The sequence below is a fragment of the Pleurodeles waltl genome, chromosome 2_2 (assembly GCF_031143425.1).
Source record: "Pleurodeles waltl isolate 20211129_DDA chromosome 2_2, aPleWal1.hap1.20221129, whole genome shotgun sequence".
Lineage (NCBI taxonomy): Eukaryota > Metazoa > Chordata > Amphibia > Caudata > Salamandridae > Pleurodeles > Pleurodeles waltl.
The window spans coordinates 466,159,476-466,172,967 of NC_090439.1; the positions used below are offsets into that span (position 1 = coordinate 466,159,476).

The window sequence follows — 13,492 nt, forward strand, 5'->3', positions numbered from 1 at the left end:
AGAGGAGCCACAAATTTCCTTCCACCCAGCGTTCCCCTAAGTCTCTCGATAAAAATGGTACATCACTTCTGTGGGTAGGCCTAGCGCCCACAAAAGGAAATGGCCCAAAACACAACGTGGACACAACATATTTTTCACAGAAAACAGAGGTGTTTTTTGCAAGGTGCCTACCTGTGGTGTTTGGCCTGTAGCTCAGCCGGCCCCAGGGGGGGGGGGGGGGGGGCAGAAATGCCCTAAAATAAATTTGCCCCCCCAACCCCCACCCTCCCCCGTCGGGAGCGACCCTTGCCTACGGGGTCGCTCCCCCTGCGTGACATTGGCACCAAAAAACAAATCCCCGGTGCCTAGTGGTTTCTGCCCCCTTGGGGGCAGGTTGACCTAAAATCAGCCAATCTGCCCCCAAGGGGGGCAGAAATGGCCTAAATACAATTTGTCCCTCAGGGGAGCGACTTTTGCCTGATGGGTCGCTCCCCATCTCTAAAAAAAAAAAACAAAGAAAAAAAAAAAGAAAAAAATGAAAAATTCCCCTGGCGCCTAGAGGTTTCTGCCCCCCCCCCCCCCCGGGGGGCAGATCGGCCTAATAATAGGCCGATCTGCCCCCCGGGGGGGCAGAAATGGCCTAAAATAAATTTGCCCCCCCAACACCCACCCCCCCCCCGGGAGCGACCCTTGCCTACGGGGTCGCTCCCCCTGCGTGACATTGGCGCCAAAAAACAAATCCCCGGTGCCTAGTGGTTTCTGTCCCCTTGGGGGCAGATTGACCTAAAATTGACAAATCTGCCCCCAGGGGGGCAGAAATGGTCTAAATACAATTTGCCCCCCCAGGGGAGCGACCCTTGCCTGATGGGTCGCTCCCCATCTCTAAAAAAAGAAACAACAAAAAAAAAAAAACACAAAAAAAAAATTGCCCTGGTGCCTAGAGTGTTCTGCCCCCCCCCCCCCCCCGGGGGCAGTTCGGCCTAATAATAGGCCGATCTGTCCCCCGGGGGGGCAGAAATGGCCTAAAATAAATTTGCCCCCCCAACCCCCATCCCCCCCCCGGGAGCGACCCTTGCCTACGGGGTCGCTCCCCCTGCGTGACATTGGCGCCAAAAAACAAATCCCCGGTGCCTAGTGGTTTCTGCCCCCTTGGGGGCAGATTGACCTACAATTGGCCAATCTGCCCCCAGGGGGGCAGAAATGGTCTAAATACAATTTGCCCCCCCAGGGGAGCGACCCTTGCCTGATGGGTCGCTCCCCATCTCTAAAAAAAGAAACAACAAAAAAAAAAAAAGCAAAAAAAAAATTGCCCTGGTGCCTAGAGTGTTCTGCCCCCCCCCCCCCGGGGGCAGTTCGGCCTAATAATAGGCCGATCTGTCCCCCGGGGGGCAGAAATGGCCTAAAATAAATTTGCCCCCCCAACCCCCACCCCCCCCCTGGGAGCGACCCTTGCCTACAGGGTCGCTCCCCCTGCGTGACATTGGCGCCAAAAAACAAATCCCCGGTGCCTAGTGGTTTCTGCCCCCTTGGGGGCAGATTGACCTAAAATTGGCCAATCTGCCCCCAGGGGGGCAGAAATGGTCTAAATACAATTTGCCCCCCCAGGGGAGCGACCCTTGCCTGATGGGTCGCTCCCCATCTCTAAAAAAAGAAACAAAAAAAAAAAAAACACAAAAAAAAAATTGCCCTGGTGCCTAGAGTGTTCTGCCCCCCCCCCCCCCGGGCAGTTCGGCCTAATAATAGGCCGATCTGTCCCCCGGGGGGGCAGAAATGGCCTAAAATAAATTTGCCCCCCCAACCCCCAACCCCCACCCCCCCCGGGAGCGACCCTTGCCTACGGGGTCGCTCCCCCTGCGTGACATTGGCGCCAAAAAACAAATCCCCGGTGCCTAGTGATTTCTGCCCCCTTGGGGGCAGATTGACCTAAAATTGGCCAATATGCCCCCAGGGGGGCAGAAATGGTCTAAATACAATTTGCCCCCCCAGGGGAGCGACCCTTGCCTGATGGGTCGCTCCCCATCTCTAAAAAAAGAAACAACAAAAAAAAAAAACACAAAAAAAAAAATTGCCCTGGCGCCTAGAGTGTTCTGCCCCCCCCCCCCGGGGGCAGTTCGGCCTAATAATAGGCCGATCTGTCCCCCGGGGGGGCAGAAATGGCCTAAAATAAATTTGCCCCCCCAACCCCCACCCCCCCCCCGGGAGCGACCCTTGCCTACGGGGTCGCTCCCCCTGCGTGAGATTGGCGCCAAAAAACAAATCCCCGGTGCCTAGTGGTTTCTGCCCCCTTGGGGGCAGATTGACCTAAAATTGGCCAATCTGCCCCCAGGGGGGCAGAAATGGTCTAAATATAATTTGCCCCCCCAGGGGTGCGACCCTTGCCTGATGGGTCGCTCCCCATCTCTAAAAAAAGAAACAACAAAAAAAAAAAAACACAAAAAAAAAATTGCCCTGGTGCCTAGAGTGTTCTACCCCCCCCCGGGGGCAGTTCGGCCTAATAATAGGCCGATCTGTCCCCCGGGGGGGCAGAAATGGCCTAAAATAAATTTGCCCCCCCAACCCCCACCCCCCCCCCCCGGGAGCGACCCTTGCCTACGGGGTCGCTCCCCCTGCGTGACATTGGCGCCAAAAAACAAATCCCCGGTGCCTAGTGGTTTCTGCCCCCTTGGGGGCAGATTGACCTAAAATTGGCCAATCTGCCCCCAGGGGGGGCAGAAATGGCCTAAAATAAATTCCCCTCCCCCCCAGGGAGCGACCCTTGCCTAAGTGGTCGCTCCCTTTGCGTGAAATTCACGCAAAGAAAAAACTCCCTGGTGTCTAGTGGTTTCTACCCCCCTTGGGGGCAGATTGGCCTCATCAAAATAGGCCAATCTGCCCCCAAGGGGGGCAGAAATGGGCAAAATATAATTTTCCCCCAAGGGGAGCGACCCTTGCCTAAGGGGTCACTCCCCACCAAAAAAAAAAAAATGAAAAAAAAAAAAAAAAAATGGTCCCTGGTGCCTAGAGGTTTCTGCCCCCCCTGGGGGCAGATCGGCCTAATAGTAGGCCGATCTGCCCCCAGGGGGGGCAGAAAAGGCCTTCCCGAAAATATGCCCCCCTGGGAGCGACCCTTGCCCAAGGGGTCGCTCCCTTTTGTCAATAACCATAAAAAAAAAAAAAAATCCCTGGTGTCTAGTGGTTTCTACCCCCCTTGGGGGCAGATTGGCCTCATCAAAATAGGCCAATCTGCCCCCAAGGGGGGCAGAAATGGCCAAAATATAATTTTCCCCCAAGGGGAACGACCCTTGCCTAAGGGGTCGCTCCCCACCTCAATAAAAAAAAAATGAAGAAAAAAAAAAAAAAGAGGTCCCTGGTGCCTAGAGGTTTCTGCCCCCCCTGGGGGCAGAAAAGGCCTTTTCAAAAAAATGCCCCCCCTGGGAGCGACCCTTGCCCAAGGGGTCGCTCCCTTTTGTCAATTTCTACGAAAAAAAAAAAAATCCCTGGTGTCTAGTGGGGTTTCAAAAACCGGATTGCAAGCAATCCGGCTTTTGAAACCCTCGGAGGGACTTCAAAGGGAAGGAAATACTTTTCCTTCCCTTTGAAGCCCCTCCGGGCCTCCCAAGTGATTGAAAAAGAAATGCTTTTGCATTTCTTTTTCAATCGCGCTGGAAGCAGAGCTTCCAGCGCGACGAGGGAGGCCCCTGTGACACATCAGCGCGCGCGCGCGCGCTGACGTCACAGGGGGGGTGGGGGGGGGGTCGGGGGTGGAAGGGGAAGGTCTTCCCCTTCCATCCCCGACTTGGGGGGGTGAGGGGGGTGCACGGGGGGCGCGCTAGCGCGCCCCCAAGTTCCCCTGTGCCATGGACGAGATGATCTCGTCCAAGGCACAGGGGAACTGTAGCCTTGGACGAGATCATCTCGTCCAAGGCACAGAAGAGGCTAGAGGTGTGGGGTACTCCTGTTGGTATTGGAGGAATTGTTGTGGTTGAGGTTTTGGATCAAAGATGTAATCAACATTGGTAGCAGCCAGGGAGGTTGCCCACTGAATTCAACATGGATGTAATGCTTTAACGTTAGGAACACTAGCTTTGGTGATGGCCTCTAAGGCTGGCACCGGGGTAACGCCAATAATGCGTTTCCCTTAGGCATGTGGCCTTTCCTTAATGACATCCATCTGTACTGCGGTTAGAGTTTTTTCTGTGGGTGAAAAGCATGTGCTGCTTTGGAATATAAATGTGATTGATATGCTATTGGCACTGTGTCACCCTCATTAAAGGTGACCTAAGGGAACCAAATGGCACCAGCAATTATTCTGATGACCAAATTTGTTTTGGTGTCACCAGTCTGTAAGTGTTTTGCTTCTAGCAAGCTCCATTGCAATCCTCTAAGGATGCATATGGTTTCCACTGTCCAGTGTCTGCTAGAAAAATCTGGGCATATTAAGTCATAAAGTGACTTGATGCGTTGTGCATAACCAGGAATGTAAGGTCTGCCAAAACTAAAGAAACCAAGTAAAGACTGTAGTTTCTTGATAGTATTTGGTGGCTAGAGTTGAGCACACTTCTCTAAAAAGTGCGAGGCCAGGCTCTTGCCCTCGTTTGATAGCTCATATCCCAGGAACAATACACTGAGAAATGCGATTTTAGTTTTCCTAAACTTAAATTTCTAGCCAAGGGCTGTGAATCCCAGAACAATCGTATCGACCCTGGCAAGATGAATTTGAGGTCACCATCTTTGAGATGGATGTCTTCCACATAGGACAACGCCTCGGGATCAATATCATTCAATATTGATGTTACACGGGCTGAGAACAGTCCTAGGCTGTTCTTGTAGCACTGGGGCAAACAACAGAAGCGTTTCTGTGAACCAAATGAGAATGCACTCAGGTCCCGACTTTCATGAGTTAAATTTTGGTAGAAAAAAACACTGGAGATATCTAAAGTTATTTTGTATTTTTTACGCACTATTGTCCTCATTATAACAATGGCGGTAAAAACCACCTACTGCCGCCGTGACGGGCGGCAACATACTGACACCGCAGCTACCATCCGTTTGCCATGATATGATCACTGCTGGACTTCCACAATAAGAAGGGCGGAAATCTGGCAGTGATCATACTGGCGGACATTGGTAAGCTGGCGCTGGTACCACCAGCACCTCCACACCAGTTGAACGCTGCCTGCCGTATCATGGCCTGTGATACAGCCTGGTGGTATTCTGCTGGTAGGCTCTGCTGGAGGTAGCAGCGCCCCTTCTCGTTCCCTGCCGGAAGACCTCCTTGACAAAGATAAGTCGGGCTTCCAACAGGGGACGGGGGTGGGGGCATTGTGTGTGTGTGTGTCTGGTTTTATGCATGAATGTGTGAGTGTGTGTGTGAAACAGTCTGTGTGTGTTGTGTTGTTTGAGGGGTTGTATGCGTGTGAGTGAATGAGTGTGTCAGTATGAATGTGTGTAAGAATGTATGCGAGCATGTCTGGAAGTATAAATGCATGTATGCCAGTGTGAGTGACTGGGTGTATGCGTGGTGGGTGTCTGCAGGTATGTGCATGTATGTTGTGTGAGGATCGGAGGAGATGGGGGAGTTTGGATGGAGGGTGGTGGAGGGGGTCAGGTGTGTGTTGGGGGAGCTTCCTACCATGACAGGGAAGGAATTCCTTGTCACCGGTAGGGCCTGCCATTATGGTTTTCATGGCATTGCTAACGGTGGTGGTAGGCAGGCTCATAATGCCGCTGGTAGTACTATGCCTGCCGCCAGGCTGGAGATTGACATCTCCGACCCGGCAACTGATACCGCCATGGCGGTATGAGTGGAGAAGTGGCGGGTTGGCTGCAGTCAACCCTCGTTTCTCATAATGTGGGGTATGTACGCCAGCCTGTTGGCAGTACTACCGCCACATTTCTACTCACTGCCGGGGTCATAATGACCCCCTATGTTGTTAATTAGTGCTGTGCTATGTGAAGTTTGTATTGCATATGTGTGTGTGTGTGTGACAGTTTAAGTGTCTATAATCTAAGACTATCCTGTATGAATGGTCAGGTTTTGCAACAGGGAAAAACTGGTTATTTATCGTAGAGATAGAGGGCTCAATTACTCTCTGGTACTTGAGCTGAGTGATGATCTCTCTCACTGGAGTTTTAACTTTGGGTTTAACAGGATATTGGTGCTGAGGCTGGTGTGTAGACCTAATCGGTATTACATGACAAGGAGAATCCTTATACCAACCTACATGGTTGCGGTATAGTGCAGGTACCTGCGCTAAAGCCCAGTTGTCAGAGTAGGCTTGTTTTACTTCCTCTGGAACAATATCAGTGAAAGAAGGCAAAATGGCATCTTCCCCGTGTGCGAGCATAGGGACATGCTCAGGTGGCCAGTCCCTTTTGGCCAGTAGGCTATCACAACTGAATTCATCTCAGAATATCACACTGATGGTGCACTCCATGTCTTCCTCAATTTGAATGTTTAATTCATAAACCCAGTAGGGTGTGAGAAAGCACCCATCCGCAGTTGAGACTGCAATAAAGTTGCTAGTTGCTGTTGTATCCAGATGATCTTTCAGAGTTTGGCGACATATTGTGACTTCTGCCATGCTGTCCAGCAGTGTCACCCTCCAAGTCTTGTTCTTCAGCAATGTTTTCATTTTTAATTAAGAGTGCTGCCACCTTTTTCTTTTTAAACTATGGCTTTTGTTGTGGGGACTTCTCTTCTTTTTTGTCTGAAGATGGTGGTGAGTTTTTCTTCTGTTTCACATAGTCAGGACATTGATCTGAATGGCCCACTCTTTTGCTATGCCTATCTGTTGCATCCTGAAAGGAATGAGAGGGACATGTGTCAGTATATCTGCCAGTAGATTTTATATTTTCTCTATTTTTGAGATTATTTCTCCTTTCGGAGTTCTCTGGGTGTGGAGAGTCTGCTCTCTGACTTTGTCTGTTTCTAATTTGCTTTTTATTCATCCCAGTACTTTTTAGAACCCTCCTGTGCTTGTTTGGTACCTTCATTAGGGGTGTGGTACTCTGTATTTCAGGCTTCTCCTGCTGGGCTCCCAAACTATCCTGTCCTATACTGGTATAGGTATCTGAGATTATTTTTGGTAGCTGTTTTTCCTGTTCCAAGTGTGGAATCTCTTGGAGCCGCTGGCATATAGCCAACACTACTGCTTTCCCTTTAATGTTACTTAGTATTATTGAAGAGACTGCGACAAAGTTACGCATCAGCTTAATCCCCAAATCTAGGGCTGGAGAAGCCCTGCGTTCATTCTGAATTTGTTTTAATGCCTCTGGTAAATTGGCAAGTCTCGGGGTACCACGTGTGGTAGTACAAATCGCAGCGAAGTCTGTACCCCATTTGGCATAGTCATCCACTGTGGGAAGCATCCTGAATGGCAAGTACCTTGGGAGAATTCTATGTTTTTCCTGAAGTCCCGTATGGGGAAATACAGCTTCCAGCTGATTAGTTTTCTGGGCTATCCAGAATGGGATTTTCCCTCCTTCCATGGGCTCTTTGCCCATATTAGAATGTACTGTTTGTGGCTTAATCCCAGAAGAGGCGAATTGATATCCAGCGGGTGCTGTTGGTGCTGGACGCACTGGTGTTGTGTTCAGAGTTTGCATTCCGAACTGAACAAGTTGTCTATGTAGTGGTCGAAGCCTATTGTAAATATTGCGCAGGTCAGCTGCCTGCATGTTTCGTACACCGGGGTGTGGTGTACATGAGGCAAACATTGGCCACGTTGGCAATTATTTCCCAAGGGACCTATTCTCAAAGGTTGTATTACTTGTGGTAGGGCTCCATTAAACCAGTTCTTATGTTCTTGATATGTAATCGGTATTTCAAGATACAGGTATGTTTGGTGCCACTGTGGTGCGTTTGCAATTCTGTATGCGTGGAACATAAAGGTGCTAGGGTCTTCCTCAGGAAAGGTGACCCAGGAATGAAATGTTTCTGTTTGCTAGACTTCATTAGCTTCTACAATGAATGTAACATCCCTGCCCTCATCTGACAAGCCATGTGCTATGAGGTGGAGTGTTAATGCTATGGCATTAGCCATATTATGAAATGGGTAAAGAGATGGAAAACCAAATGGGGATAAAGTCCTTTTAAGAGTTTGAGCTCGAACAACCTACAGCCTAGTTAGGTGCTCCGTGTTCAGCTGAGGGGGATCATCCCCAAGACCATGTATGTATCCGTATTATGGTGCTTAGGGTACATGTTTTGTGTGAGACAGGGATACTCAGGGCATCTGTAAATTAGTACCAAAACACCATCGTTGGTGGTGCCATGTTGTAGTTGGGCTCTTGGTCTAGGAAAGACTGCTGGTTTGGGTATTATAGCACTTTTGTTTGTAGGTGACTAGGCCAGTCCTACAACAAGTCACAACTGTCGGCCCAACCCTCCCGACTCACAAGCAAAACCTCACCAAAAACCCAAACAATAAAAGGTGATTTGTGGCAGCCTTTACGAATAGACTCTAGAGTGTGACATCTCAGGAGAGTCGTGGTTGAACGAAAATTACCCTTTTCTCTCATGAGCAATACGTCTCAGTCACACACAGGCAATAAAGGAGATGCAGTAAGGTTTTCAGTAGGTTTTATTGACAAGACAGCAATCTACTGTAAATTGCATTGGCTGCAATGATTAGGTTAATGAACAATCAATCAATCAATCAGTATTTACAAAGTGCGGCTACTTACCTGTGAGGGTCTCAAGGTGCTGGGGGGAGGGAAGTGGACTCATCCGAAGAGCCACATCTTGAGGTTGTTCCTGAAGATGGTGAGCGACGGGCTTTGTCTGATGTGCAGGGAGAGGTTGTTCCAGCTCTTCACTGCAGTGTAGGTAAAAAATCGTCCTCTGGCGGTGGGTTTGTGGACACGAGGGACAGTGGCCAATGCCATCTGAGTGGAGCAGAGGGATCTGTTAGGGGTGTGGAAGGAGACGCGGTGGTTCAGGTAGGTTGGTCATGCATTGTGTATGGCCTTGTACGTGTGGGTGAGAAGCTTGAAGGTGATTTGTTTCTCGACCAGTAGCCAGTGGGGGGTCCTTAGGTGTTTGGAGATGTGTTCTTGGCGAGGGAGGTCCAGAATGAGTCTGGCAGGAGTGTTCTCGATGAGTTGAAGTTTTTTTATGTTCCTAGTTGAGCTGCCGGCGTAGAGGGCATTGCCGTAGTCAAGCTTGCTTGTGACTAAGACGTGGGTGACTGTCCTGCACCAATCTGCTGGGATCCATCTGAAGATTTTCTGGAGTTTGTGGAGTGTGTGCCAGCAGGAGGAGTCGACAAAGTTTACCTGGCGGGTAATGGAAAAGGAGGAGTCGAAGATGATTCCTAAGTTGCACGTGTGCCCGTAGTGCAGGGGGGGGCTGAGGGATGTGGGCCGCCAGGAGTCGTCCCAAGCTGGGGTGGCGTTTTCGAAGATAACGAGCTCCGTCTTGTCGGAGTTGAGCTTGAGGCAGCTTTCTCTCATCCAGGTGGCGACGCCTTCCATTCCTGCGTGAAAGTTCCTTTTGGCCATGTCCAGGTCTTCAGTGTGGGAAGTGATGAGTTGTTTGTCATGGGCATGTGACAGGATGTTCATACCATGGCTTCTGATGATGGCAGCAAGAGGGGCCATGTATACGTTGAACAGTATGAGACTCAGTGAGGATCCTTGGGGGACTCTTCAGTTGACTCCTACGGTTCTAGAGGTGTGGGGTGGGAGTCTGACCCTCTGAGTCCTCCCGGGGGTAAAGGAGTGGATTCATTCTAGGGCTCTTCTGCTGATTCCTATGTCGTGGATTCTGGTGCGCAGAGTGCTGTGGGAGACCGTGTCAGAAGCTGCTGAGAGGTTGAGGAGTATAAGTGCTGCAGTGTGGCTGTGGTCTAGGAATAATCAGATGTCGTCGGTGGCTGCAAGGAGTGCTGTCTCTGTGCTGTGCAAGAAGCAGAATTGTAAAAATGAGAGTCGTACATACAAAGACCCCGACCATCTTGCAACATCATGAGATGTGAAAATAGGCCCTAATACTCTAGCATGATGAGGTCTAATCTCTAACCTAAACAGAGTTAGGTGTGTTAAACCTAATCTGCCAGTATCATGTCCATGAGAGGAGCCCCCCAACCCTAGTTACCTTGCAATGAGGTCTCTAGATCAGACTCCATGGTGACACGAAGGGTGGGTCTGCATCAAGGCGATGTGTAGCATAGATAGCTTTGATGGCATTTGGTAGGAATCCTTCTAATAAGCTTTTCTGCCTGAGATGTATTTATACAGATCTTGTAGGACCCCTGACGAGGTATGTTCCCAAACAATAGATAAGACGGCATGCTTGTGGCGGCAGTTATATAAAAAATTCCCCAAAAAGTACATTATCAATCAATCAATCTATTTTTATAAACCGCAACTAATCACCCATGAGGGTTTCAAGGCGCTGGTGATGGGTCTGGGCCTCATTCGAAGAGCCATGTCTTGAGGTTCTTCCAGAAGATGGTGAGTGATGAGCTTTGTCTGAGGTGCGTAAGTAGGTTGTTCCAGCTCTTGGCTGCGAGGTAGGTGAAAGATTTTCCTCTGGCTGTGGTTTTTCGGATGCGTAGAATGGTGGCTAGTGCCCGCTCTGCAGATTGGAGGGGTCAGGCAGGCTTATGGAAAGAGATGCAATGATTCAGGTCCGATGTTATGAAGAGCCTTGTAGGTGTGGGTGAGTAGTTTGAAGTTGATTCACTTCTCCACTGGGAGCCAATGGAGGAGTCTAAGGTGTAGGGAGATGTGTTCCTGGTGGGGGAGGTTTAGGATGAGTCTGGCGTTGGCATTTTGGATGAGTTGTAGTTTCCTGATGTTCTTTGTCGTGGTGCCGGCGTAGAGTGTGTTGCCGTAGTCCAGGTTGCTTGTGACTAGGGCATGGGTGACTATCTTGCAGCAGTCGTCCAGGATCCATTTGAAGATTTTTCAGAGTTGGAGGACATTATGGTACTGTCACATGTAAGTGGGAAATTGCATGATGTGAATACCTATGTGTATCACTTATCTTTGACACTGATAGTGACGCTTTCACAGAGTGGCACTGATAACATGAAATTAAAACATCTTTCTAACTATAAACATAGCAGCCAATTTGAAAGAAATAATTATATAAATGCGTTAAAACAGAGCAGGCTAAGTAGGTTAAAAGTCACTAGGTGATGGGGGAACAGGTCTGCAAGACAGAAGGCTAAGCTATCTCCTGATTCCCAATAAAGCCAAATAGGATCCACTAGAAGTTGTTGTTTTACATTTGCATTGATACTTCTTGAGGTGAGTCTTCCTCTCAGGCTGTTCGATCCCTGCTTTACAAGAGCCATAGTTACAGCAGATCACAACTTAGGTCCATTGAGAGAGCTGAACGAGCATCTTTAGTACTGCCAAGTGATTACATTTGCAAGGCCCACAGTTAATATTGCAACTACTGAAGATACTACCACTAGAGGTGGCTGTAGCGTGGCATTGTGGAGTTATCTCTGGCTTCAGTCCTGTAATAGTAATCATGACAGGCTAAGATTTAAAAATCGTCAGCAGCATAGCCCTACCCACATTATTAACTGAAACCCCTTCTGACTATATGGACAGATTGACAGATTAGGTGGCACTTTAGAAACAGCAACAGATCGTCTAATGTCATGATGGTCATACATTCAAACAGGTATGCAGAAGTGAGGCGGAAGGTCCCTGTATTGGAACCGCTGCAGGTGCATTAGTTGTCAGACATATTAGTTGTGAATGGCGCTTGCATGGTGAGTATGCATGTGTGCCTGTTCAGCATTGTGTGCATGTAGGGGCAGACGTGTCTTGCTGCTTGTATGTGCAATTTTTTGTGAATGCATTGTTCACCTAACAGTTTGTTAATGCTCGTTGTCTGCAAAAAAACTGAGAAGAATGTGATGAGTGAAACAAAAATAAAGCTCAACACGGACATTAAAATGTTTTAAGACTTTTTAAACAACGGAAGTTGTGCATGTTCATGTGCATATGTTTGTCCTTGTGTAAATGCGTGCGTTAGTGAGTGTGTGTGTTTGTGCCTGTGTGCGAGCCTTTTAGATTATTGCCCTGATTTTTACTTTTTTTGCCCCGCATTACCGTCATTTTTTTACGCAAAAGTGGCACAAACTTAGAAAATACAATTGTATTTTGTAAGTTTGCGCTGCTTTTGAGTTAATAAATGACAGTAACGCAGCGCAACAAAAGTATAAATCAGGGCCTATGTGTGCAGCTCTGGAGTGGTGAACAGCTCTGCAACAGCACAGGTCTAATGTACCTTAATAGGACTGAGTGAAGACCCAACAACAGAACAATATGATAAAAAACTCTCTGCTCCTCTTGGACTGTACTTCTTTAACTCAAGTTTATTTCCTACTCTGACAGATGTGGAGCTGAAAGTGATAGAGGGAGACTGCAATGAGCGGAATTCTATGATTAGCCTATCTGCCAAACAGGACCAAATGCACATTAGCTGCAGAACTGTCACTGGAAACAGAGACCAAGGTATGCCCAGAATTTTTTCTTTACTCCCTGCTTTCAAATTGAATCTGTAGCATTGACCTCAACTTACAGTAAATGTACCGCAATCTAAAACTGGCTCCATCTTAATCACATGATTAAAGCATGAGACTGCTAGAAACAATCAGACAGCCTGCTAAGAACTGTTACTGGACTTGTCTCAGTGGAAGCTGACATGAGTACTCAAAGGCGGCTGGGCATGCCATCGTACCAGCGATTCATAGAGCAACAAGTGGGGCGTCAGTGAAGCAGAGGCCCAGAGAGTACATGGAGCGGTGAAAGTCTGGAAGATGCGCGTGGTAGATTTTAGAGAGGGACCAGCGGCCGCTGCCAATAATCTAAAGGGGACAGTCGGGTGGGTGGGAGGAATGGGATGGAATAATAAAAACAATTAAAAAAACATTATCTTTTCCCATCGCTGCAGCCTCCTGCTGCCTCACTCTTCTTCTAGTGTCCCTCAATTCACTGGGACACCTGCACAGGCTCCCCAGCAATCCTGGTGCTGCTTTCATGCTATAGCACTTAGGTGCACTCTCTCCTCCTCCTCCCCTCCCCTCCACCCCGCTCCTATTGGCCCAGACCCACCCCGCCCTGCCCTTCACATGCTGCTAGCTGAGCCAACAGCTGAAAGATAAAATGATAAAGAAATATTGTTTTATTTTGTAACTCCTGGCTTAGCCAGGGTGGCGACGCCCCTTCGCCATTGTGAAGGAGCCGCCCCTGAGAGGGACTACTTTTCACCTAATCACAGTGGAATAAATACATCTACAAAATAATTTGGAGCTGTTTTCTAATGAACCTCTGTCTGTAGTTTGGCATAGCCCCGATACTCGAACTTCCAACAATGCATAGCTAGCACTCTTGACCGTAGCCTAACAAAGCAAGAGTCACAGTCTGCCAGTGATTCTTACTCTAGCCTTGCATTCTCAGTTGAGCTGGGTTCCCAGTATTGCACCACTAGGTAATCTGATGACCGCTTTGTATTCCCAACAAGTCTTTCCAGCAGATGTGCAGTTTCAGTGCATCTAAACACCGA

At 48.7% G+C, this 13,492-nt stretch overlaps 1 protein-coding gene across 1 annotated transcript in view; it reads left to right on the top strand.

The window, feature by feature from the left end:
• The window catches only part of LOC138276386 (adhesion G protein-coupled receptor E1-like), a 718,998-nt gene that overhangs the window by 659,445 nt on the left and 46,061 nt on the right, over positions 1–13,492 (top strand). The window contains exon 11 of the mRNA XM_069219188.1: positions 12,322–12,441. Coding sequence (XP_069075289.1) covers positions 12,322–12,441 — 120 coding nt within the window. The remainder of the gene's footprint in view (positions 1–12,321; positions 12,442–13,492) is intronic.